General features: G+C 33.7%; 1 protein-coding gene across 1 annotated transcript; it reads right to left on the reverse strand.

The window, feature by feature from the left end:
- Nucleotides 1-346: 346 nt before the first annotated feature.
- LOC150092100 (cytochrome P450 4c3-like) lies at nucleotides 347-9366 on the reverse strand (the record flags this gene model as incomplete). The annotated part of the gene is made up of 5 exons (XM_090415308.1): nucleotides 347-469; nucleotides 2279-2458; nucleotides 7979-8045; nucleotides 8298-8471; nucleotides 9181-9366. Coding segments are annotated over 5 exons (730 nt in total), but the record flags the coding sequence as incomplete, so codon positions are not given.
- Nucleotides 9367-11542: the final 2176 nt, after the last annotated feature.

The raw sequence follows: 11542 nt of genomic DNA on the forward strand, positions 1-11542 counted from the left end.
TGACAACTCCTGGACGTCCAAGGATTCATAGCGGGAGGGCAATCTAATCGTCTGCTCTAAATACATCTCACCCTCTCCACTACTACTTAATTCTCCTACTATCACCCTATTGTAACCAACGCCGTCTACCGCCCATCATCACTAACAACTGTATTTTTTGTCTGCAAATTGCGTGTGCTCGAGGACAGGCTTTGTGTGATATTACGCATTGATAATACTTGAGAGAGAGATTGGATGATTTAAATTTATTGATAAAAAGAAAGGCTTGAGTGTACTCCGAATATTAAAAACATTTTTCTCAGTCAAACGTTCTGCCTTAAACTAAACTGTATACGAAGTTTCTCACATGGCCTTAAAGCAATTGCTGCTTCGCAGTTGATCTGATCTGGAGAGTCTAGAGAAAGAACGGTGAATCTTCGTAAAATATAACACAAAGCTGTCTTTTCCTCTAGCATAGCAAACCTCTGACCTGAAAAATGAAATAAATAAACTAGAAGATCGAATTATTTAAACAAAAAAGTTATGATTCAGATTTTATGCTAAATCTTAAATGGTATTAATTAGTTTACGAATGAAATTCAAGATATTTTGAATTAAATTATTGTATGTTAATTTTCATACTCTTTTTACTTAGAATAATTAGGAATTTGGGAGTAAATTCGTAAAGTAAATTCACAGCGGTATAAGTTTTCAATATATAAAGAAGCCGAATTTGTGAGATAAAAAACTTCGACTCGACCGTACGTGATTGGCTAACTCACCATTTGAATCAATTCTTTGGTTGATTCAGATGAACCAACTGAGCTACACTGGTTCATAATAAAAATAATAAATATTTATATAACAAATATATTTTAATAATTTTATAATTATTAATATAAATATTAACAAGTTATAAATACAGCACCGATTTTTCTAACCATTATATTCGAGTGACTATGCAGTTATATCCGATCAAAAATTTTTAAATACCAATTATCTTAATTTTACTCCCATATTATTTTTTACAAACTCTCACATCTCTGGTCTCATATTATTGATCAACTGTTTTATTCATTATAGATTATGCGGTATGAACTACAAGTATGAAGCATCAAGAAAGAAAAAAATAGTAAACAACCATTTTCCTATGACTTATCACATGCAATTTCAGGACAAATTATAAATTTGTTAATATTTTTCCACTTACGTATTGATAACTGGAAAGATATCATCTAGCAGCGAACCTAGAAAGAGCGTTGAGTGTAAACATTTGAAACAAGTTGAAACAAAATATTTACATTTTGATCTCACTCTGAATATGAATTAACCTTTTTCATGGAAATAATCAACATCCTACATCCATGTATCCATTTCATCAGGAAAAGGAGAATTCTGATTTACCTTTCTCGGGAAGTCTTACTTTTATACCTTCTGTAATTACAATGAACCACTGAGTATTGAAAATCAACCTTCACCGGCAGATATATAAATCAAAGTTCTGATCATCATAACTTCGAGAAAATAGCGGATATCTATCGTTTATAGAGCAGATAACATTTGGTCTTCTCCTTCTTCTTTAATACAAGAGCTTCTCACCATTAAAATGTTTAATGACATTCAGTGGTTATAACCTTCATCATATTAAATAATAATATGCACCCACTTTAATACATTGAAAGATTTTTTATTAGAACGTATTGTTCAAATTACATTGGAATTTCGGAAACTATAAGCAGAATCTTAGATGTTTGACCTGTTACCCACATATTTTCCTATGAACACAAATTTCCGTTAACATCTGCAAAATAAAAATATTCGTCTTTCTTTCTAGAAAGGTGTTGTTTTCCAAATTCATTATGAATATAATCTAACGTACTTGGATATTTAGACTGTAATATGGCAAAAGAATTAATGGTCTTGCACAACATGGGATTGGAACAAACACATAGCTTCCTATGGAATTAGGCTCGCTTTTTTCTATTGAAACAGTTTTAAATATGAATTCTTCAAAGAAGCTCTGTTTTATTTTACGGAGGCCTAATATTTCAATTGAAATCTCTTTCTCTCTCTCTCTTACATAAAATACGCAGGTATCAGGATCGGTTTATAATTATATATTACATATGCTGCTTCTACTGCGTGCATGCATGCGTGCATGTGCAAAGCCTTTAACATTAGCATTTACTTCCTTTGCCACTCTATAACCCATTTATGTCAGAGATAACCAAACGCTGAATGTTATACGCTACGTAATATTTCATTTAAACATCAAATAATATGACATTGTTTAACTTACCAATGCAGTTTCTAGGACCAAGTGAAAACGGAAGATAACAGCAATGAGGACGTCGACTGCTTTCTTCTGGAAGGAATCTGTCTGGATCGAAGACATCTGCATTAGGAAACACGTCCTCATCACGATGAAGAGCGAAAATTGGAATATAGATTGTCGTGCCTTCGGGAATAGTATGGCCATCTGAAATCAATTAATTTGTATTTAGAGATTTTATAAAATAAAATTTTAAATTTTCGTATTTGTTACATATTTATTATAAAAATTTAGTATTTACTCAAGTGGAAGGAAATTCTTACATGATGAAATGATAGGAAGATAGCAGATCAGGGCTACTGATCCAGGGTACATTTATAACATTCTCATGGTGAGATAAATTGTAAAGTATCGTTCCATATACGAACAAACGAAAATGAACTGACCCTTTGGGACTTGAATTGACCAAGCGATTCTGTACATGCCTGAAGTGCACACAAAAATGATTACAACTGTAATGAAATATACTTGCTGTCGAGGACCAGCTAAGCAAGATCCATGTCCTTTTAGTGATGGAACTAGACCAAAATGTAGAAATCGGTACTAAAGATAGATAACATCAACATGAGAAATATAATAAGACTGAGAGAAGCATCATATCGGCATAACTGGTGATACCAAAATGAAGAAACGTAAAGCAAATGATACTCTACCTAATAAGGAATGACATGTCATATTCAGATAACTTCAGCCAGAACAAGAAAGCGTAGATATTGGATACTTTAAAAGTGGTGTTAAGCTTGTTAAATGCAGGCAATATAAAGATAATGAGAATCACCCAAAAGAATGAACGAGTAGAAAAACAAAGGCCAAACAGGCATTGTTAGATCGGATTTGTACTTGATGATAAATAAACGAGGAAATTTGGTAATCCATCAGAGGTCTGAATTTATGTTTTGTGCTTCTTGATGATGTATCGCAATGAGAGAAAAGAGAATGCTAAACTGTTTAGTGGCGTTATAGAAGTAATACATTCTCTTGAATTAGGTTTAAAGTAAACTGATGAATGTAGTTTAAAGGCTATGGTGTAAAATCAGGTGCGAAATCTCAAAACAATTAGGAGAGTGGACATCATACGTACAGGGCCGTACTTATGCACTAACGCACGAGGCTCAAGCTTGACCCCTGATAAATTATGGCCAATTTTAGGACCCCAAACAATGAGAGGGGCTCCAGAGCATTCCAACACACCTCCTTTCCGTCCGTCTCGAGTAAAGTGTAAGTACGGCCCTGTATATATATATATATATATATATATTTTTGTTTTAATTTTAAATAACGACACTGTATTGCTTTGTAGAAGGAAACTGAACATCTTTTCTCTAGGCATTATTCCAAAAACCACAAACCATTGAGACCTTTACCGGAAAGTAATCAATTATTTTTAATAGGTCATTTTTAGCCGATTGTTTTTTCTTAAATAACACATAAATTATTATGATGTTTATTTAAATATTAGAATTACTTTTTTATTTAAAAAAATCTTTTTTTTTAATTTCAGATTTTTTTTTTTAATATGGCGGACTTTAAAGTTGAAGAGCACCATTTACGTCATTGTATGCTGTTTTTGTTTCACCAAGGAAAGAATGCTACCGAGGCTACCAAAATCATTTGCTCAACTTATGGAGACGTATTGAAGGTTAACAAATGTCAACGATGGTTTAGGAGATTTCTAGGAAAAAAATTTGATCTGTCTGATCGTCCTTGATCTGGAAGACCTCTTACTCTAGATGGCGATGCTCTTAAAACTCTCGTTGAATCAGATCCAAAACAAACAACATAAGAATTAATAGAGAAACTTAATTCATCATGGTCAACTCTCTAAGAGCACTTACATAAGAGTGTCAAAGTTCTTAAACAGAGTGTATAGGTACCGCATGAACTGTCAGAAAACAATAAAGCACAGAGACGGGCGATTTGCAATTCATTGTTGACCAGACAACAAAATGACATCTTTTTGGAACGAGTCGTAACTGGCGACGAAAAATTGGTGCTGTATAAGAATAATAAATGCAAATAACAAACTCCAATTCAAACACCTAAAGATGGACTTCATCCTCAAATGGTTCTGTTGTGCGTTTGGTGGGATGTTCATGGAATTATTCATTACGAACTCATGGAACAAGGTAAGACTATCACAGCAGCCATCTACTGTGAACAATTAGAGCGACCACATCAAGCATTGTTAATCAAACATCCTGCGCATGTCAATCGAAAAGGGGTAATTTTACAGCAAGATAATGCAAAACCACATTCTGCAAGAATGACACAAGAAAAAATTAGGCAGATAGGATGGGAACTTCTAACACATCCTCCATATTCGCCGGATATTGACCCTAGTGACTATCGCTTATTCAGGTCCTTAGAACACAGCATAAGATATAAAACCTTCCGTTCGCAAGTTAATGTCCAAAGGAGTTTGATATCATTTTCTGCTTCCAAAGAAAAAACATTTTTCAAAAAAGGAATTCTAAACTTAGTAGATTGTTGGAATAAGGTTATAATTAACGATGGCGATTATAGAATTGAATAATGTTAATTTGTGCTTTAATAAAATGTATATTAAAAATGTAGTTCAAAAAATTGATTACTTTCCTAACCCCCTTATATTAGCACCATTTCTCAACTGTCACTCTCTAAAGACAATTCTGATCAAGATAACGCAGAGTTGTTCGTGAACTAAATTATTCTACGTATTGATTATTTCGGATAAGTCTTATTAGCACGTTCTTGAGCATGATTGTATAAGTCTAACCTACAAATATCAATAGACACCTTTCCTTGAAATCTCATAATTTTTCTTATTGCACTATTTATATAGATGAGTGTTGTATTGTTCTACTCTCCGATCAAGTGGGATTTTTTTCTTTCATCAGGCTTAATCAAAGTCCTTTTTATTTTATTCCTTACATAGAACCACTCCGCATATTTCCCCCACTAATCCAGTCGAAGCATCTTCGAGTGATATTTCAAATTCTTTCAATACTTTCCAATTACAATTTATATTGCTCATTCCTTTTAACAGTTTATCCTCCAAACATGCTTATCGCAGCCAATATTGCTCTTACCTCCTGATCTCTGTCTTCTCTACTCTAGAAACGAACCTGTTCTCTATAACAACATTAGCCACAAAGCAAGGTAACCCCCCCTCTGCTCTAATTAAAAAAAATCATTTTTTCTAGTAATAAAAATAAGTTTTTTGCAGAATGGTCTGGCATTGCTGACTTCTCAACTCGATGCATTTATGAATACCAGCATCCATGGTATATTTATGGATATCAGATAACTTTTTATTAGTAGGAGATGATCCAACTAGGTAATTTGATATGGTGAGACTTCGATTTGGAAACCCGTTTTTTTTTCTTTCTTTTTTTTATTCCTCTTCACATCCATATAAATGGATTATCAGTGTTTAAATGGTATTTGTAATAAATCATCATACAGACACATGGAAATTTGCAGAACATACAGTGCAGTAATGCTGTGTGAATACACGAAGTTAAGGGATAATTTTATCGTTTTATCCTCACAGCAATTACATTATCTCCTCTTTGACGCTCGTATCTTCAAATAGTCGTATGAATCGAGATTGGAATGAATTTAGTAATTTCCATTTTAATGAAATAGTAGGAAGTGAGCTTCTAGGAAGGATTTATTGGTTCACAATACACGTTGAGCAGTATTCCAACATAGACCCGATTTCAGAATTTCCAATTTTATCACACTAAAAATGTGGCAAGTAGAGTATTGAACCACAAAAGGAGCCTAAGAAGACTAAACAGTCTATGAATGGAATGTGTGATTATCAGAAAGGCTAGTGTTGTTAGTAAACCTAAGCAGAAATACTTATTCTTAATTGGAATGTACAGTAGATGGTTATCAAATATAAGAAGAAGAGAAGGGATCTAATGGAATTAAGATCTTTATTAAGATGGCTTCATTTTGATAGATTTCGAAGTAAGAACGTTATACTAAGCTACAAAGTCTTCCACTATGAAAGCTTTCCTGATGCGCTCCCATATCTCTGAGAGTGAATAATCTTCTTTGCTAATGTATTATCGTTGGCAACACTATGGATGGAATTAACGCGAGAAAGTGACGGGGACTGGAGGAGGTAATCCAGAATTCGTGAAGATATCCGAAAGGATGAAGCCATCTAATGTCATGTCAAATAGTGAGCGACCACAGAGAAAACTGTTGACGAAATTGCAAGGTTAAATACAGAGTATAAGAGTGGATACATGAATAGGCATCTGTGCTGATCTCGATCAAATGCTCTGGCAGTATTAAGGATAATCGCATGAGAATTTTCCAACCTTTGGAAAGATTATGTCCAAAGTCTAATTGTAATAGCTAATAGTTATACTAAATAAAAATAAAAAAAAAACTTGACGAATTTAACGTGGCAGCTCAATAATCAGTAACCTTCCCTGTGAAGAAAATTGTGGCTGTTTATGATCTGCAACATATTCGAGAAAACTGCATTGAAAAAAAAATGGAACAACAATACCATAACAGATGACTTTTGTCACGCTGTTTTGGACTGAACATACATTTCCTTGCATGCTGTTGTGCAGAATGCGAACTTGCATGACATTTAGAAAAAATGATCTAGGAGAAGGATGATTAATTATGTAGTATGGAGTACAAACACAACTAAAAGTCGTACCATCAGGATAGCAATACCTGAGGTTAGTATCTATTTGGTATCTATATGGCAAGACCTTCAGTTGTTATGCTATTGTTCCATTGTTTATAGTAATTCCTTTCTAAGAGAGAGGCTTAGTAGAGGCAAGTAATGAGCTGTTTAATTCTTATTTTTCTTGAGTTATAGAAGAATTATTACTGGCACTCTAGGCTTCTCTTTCAGTGATACTTCGGGGTACAATCTGTATATGTGAGATTCAAGCAAAGACATGAAATGTCGACTGCTTAACTGCAAACGGCAAGAAAGATTCTGCGTTTGACAATTTCAAAATTGGATTTCGATTGTAGGTTGAGTTCTAACGCTGTTCGAAGCGCTCTTATAGGTTAAAATTACACGCGTCACACGTAAAATTACAATCTATCGGTGAAATGCGGAAGTTGAATAGCCAACTGCTATGGCGCACTTGATAGTAAACAGAATCTTGGACGGCTATGAATTTTCAGTGTAAGATAATAAGAATGCCTTTGTTTTAATCAGGACAGCGAAAATAATCAAATCATTGCAAAATGGCATACACGTCGAATATAATACTACTCTTGAAATGAGAAGTATAAGACGAAGATCTTTCTGTCATTCTATAGTATTGAAAACTTAAAAGGGATTTTGAGGGATCACGAGCAGAATTGAAATTCTCCCATATAGGTATTTAAGAAATGCTGGTGGCGACGTCGCATGATAAGGAGTATTATCTGAAATGTTTATTAACTGAATATATGAAATGATTTTGTCATTGATAATAACAAATACCATCGCATGCTTTTGTTATCACTGGAAGGGAAGCCAGTAAGAGTTGCTTTTGCATTAAACCAATAGATGTTAAGTTCATATCAACTTCCAACATCACAGTCATCCACTACTGCACTAACAAAAACTGTTCGTCAGGTTTACCACATCTGTTTATATCTTTAACATTTTAACATTAGCATTCAGTGTAAGTTGAACTGTCATCTTTAACTTACCAAGTATGATTTCTTTTGTACACCGACGGCCTATTATTGGAATTGCAGGATATAGGCGGAGTGCTTCCTGGTAATTAGAATAATAAAAGATGAAAACAAAAAAATATCTTTACCTACAAAAATAATGAGAAAATGTGCAATCTATTAAAATTGATTTTATAATTTCTAGGAGAAAATTTAATATTTTATACGAATCAATATTATTTATATACTCTCATACCAAACACATATATCAGTAGTCTTCTTAACTGATATGCATACACGCACTATATAAATAAATGAATAAATAAATAAATATAAAACGACTATCAAGATTTACCTTCACCGCACATTCCAGGTATTTCATTTCTCTCAGATCATCTAGTGTTACATCGCGATCATCATCATCACCAAAGACAGAATCGATTTCTTCATGGAGCTTCTTTTGAACTCGTGGACACAGTCCAATACAAAACAAAGCCCAAGCCATGGATAATGCTGTGCTATCGTGACCCTGAGTAAGAAGAAAATAAAACTAAGATATAGTATTGTTTACGTTCCAAAAAATGCAAACAGAACATTGATTTTCGCAAAAGAAAACAAATATCAGAACATTTAAAACTTCGGTTAAGTGTGTATGAATGAATTTTATTCTTTGTTCATGGACCGAATAATGCTGGCTAGATAGCATCTATCATTCAGTTTAAAGACAACTTCCAGCTCATAATACGTTGGCTAAAAAGACTCATGATTTAACCAAAATAAATGCCGAAGAGCTTTGAAATTTTCAAATAGAATAAATTGGAATGTTGCTTCTAGTAATATCAAGGATGCTTCCACGAAATTCGGAAAATTTTTTTTTTATTATAAATGACTTGTACTAGTATAATATATATCCATACCATTGAATTATGGACATTTCCCCTTCTGCAAGGATATGTTATTAAATTGAAGAGCATATTTTCCTGACATTGCAGCACCAGAGGAAATTCTATCGAATAATGCAGGTGAATTTTGTGCTAAATTTTGATTTATAATAAATATATAAAACTTTGTGAATAGTAAAATGCATTTTTGTAGCTGCAACTATAACTTATAATACTGCATGATAAATTTCATTTTTGCATAATAAATTTATTTTCACAATATTTTAGTTATTTTTGCATAATACATGATGTATCTACAGCGAATCAAATTAGTTTATTCTGAACAAATATAATCACCGCAGCTATAAAGGTATCCACTTCTTCTGAAATGTCTTCTTCGGTGAAAGATGTATCGGAGAGATGTTGTTGTAATAAAAGATCCGATAAAGCCAATCTCTTGCTCCTGTTATATTGATCATGGTTATCTTCACTATCTATTGAATCACCGTCTTCGACATGCGATTGTTTCTTCATTTGGATAACCTACAAGAAAATGAACAGAGAATGAATGCAATTTTGACATTCTTGACCTTGAGTGAAAGCCCCTCAGGACTCAGATCAGCAGGGTAGTGGTCGGCACTGTACAATGAAATTCATTTCCCAGTGTGCTACCGAATCCATTGTATACTGTAAGTTCGTCATTTCTTAGATTAACTGTAAACGAGGTCACTGATTCTCAAAGATTTCAAGTAGATTTCGTTAACATCGCTTAAAATGTGTTGTTGAAATCTTAAATCGAAATAACTAACTGCAAAATGACCTTTATAATCAATATATTGAATACGAAAGTGAAATTTGTTCTGGCATTATGTAATTACCAACAATATGACATAAAGTAGTTTGTAAAAGACATTGCATATAATTAGGATACGTTTTCGCCATCTATTATTCATTGCAGTGATTACTTGAGCCTTTGTGTAACGACAAACATAAAACAAATGACATCGAATTTACATTTATGTAGATATGATCGGTAGTGAACTTTTAGCTTGGGTTTAAATAGCATGAATTAAGTAATATCTCTCGATTTATCATAATCGCAAAATGTCCTACTTGCAATAACACAATATGCCAAATCCAAGTAAATTTGAACTAATACTTAAATGGTTTACTTCCTCATGCACACCAATGGCTATATATAAATTCTCTGTTTAAACTTTCAAATTTCAGTCTGCTTGCATCAACACACACACAGAGGACACAGAGAGCAGACTCAGATGTGAATGGACGTGCTTGTTATCGCTCCTGTTTTTACCTTGATATTGTGGAGTATCTAACAAGAAAACTAGATGTATCTAGTACCAACGGATAGCTTGCAAATTCCTCTTTCTAACAGTGAGGAATTTACTCCATAGTTTCATGGTTGAAACTATGGAGTAAAGTTTCATGAGTGCGTATGCGTGTATTTTATTCTTTCTTCATGGACCGAATACTGCTAGTCAGATAGCATCTATTGTTCAGTTTAAATACAACGTCCAGCTCATAATAGGGTTAACTGCTATAGCAAGGGTTAGCACCCACTTCCCGCTGCTGCCACTGGAAGGTGCAAAGGTCACAAGAAACAACCCTCTGAAGACTAATTCCATGGAAGCATCACTTCTAAGAACAAGCAGCAAAACTGTAAGTAAACTTTGTACAATAGAACACCTAGAAATTCAATAGGAAGTGATAATCCTATAACTTTGAGTAACATTAAGTCGAGGCAATATAAATTTTGCAGCACAGCTTAGGAAGAATTTGAGTTCGAGAAAGCCCTCGATTTGCTGTATAACATTGCCAAAGTAAGCGGTTATCTAAGAAATGATTTATGAAAGTACAAACTAGCTGCAGTGAGCGAACTAACGAAGGTATTTAATAAAATGAAAAATGCAACTAAAGTATAAGTAGAACAACAGACTATGAGTACTACAAACAACCAGGGACAGGCAAACGCAGCTCAGCCTACTCAGCTATACTCGCAAGTCGTTAAAAACAATGCAAAAAAAAAAAAAACAAAGACGAATCCGAAAACAATCCTGGCTATAAATTAGTAGTAAAACTGATAGCTCAACTAAACAGTGAAGAAACCAAAAATATCATAAAAGAAAAAATAGACCCAAGAAAAATAAAAATTGGAATCACAAAAATGAAAAGCTTTAATAAAGGAGTGTTAATTGAATCAAAAGAAAAGGCCGACATAGACTTGCTACATAACGAAATATCTAAGGAATGCAAAGACGCGTTAGTAGCAAATCCCAGTAAGAAACATCGTAAAAGGCTGATAATATATGATATTCCCAGTGAAATTTATATGAACACCGCAATAGACTCAATCCTCATGCAAAAAGAACTCTTCATCGGCGACACAGAGCTTACAGCGAAATTTATCATGACAAATAAAAAAACGAACAAAAGAAGCCTGATTATAGAAGTCGATCCAACGGTGATGACCAAATTGCTTAAAACCAGTGTTAAAATGCTGTGGAGAATTTGCCATTGTGCAGAATACGTTAGCGTTCTGAGGTGCTTTAACTACAACAAATTTCACCATCATGCACCAGAATATACGAGAAAATCCACCTCTCCATTCTGCTCTAAAGAACATAAGTTCAGCGAGTGCCCACGAAATAAGTCCGAGATGAATTGCATACATTGCCAAAATCACAACAAGCATGCCAAA

This window comes from Typopeltis vanoorti, unplaced genomic scaffold, assembly GCF_054136105.1.
Source record: "Typopeltis vanoorti isolate ZY-2024b unplaced genomic scaffold, IOZ_Tvanoo_1.0 HiC_scaffold_688, whole genome shotgun sequence".
Lineage (NCBI taxonomy): Eukaryota > Metazoa > Arthropoda > Arachnida > Uropygi > Thelyphonidae > Typopeltis > Typopeltis vanoorti.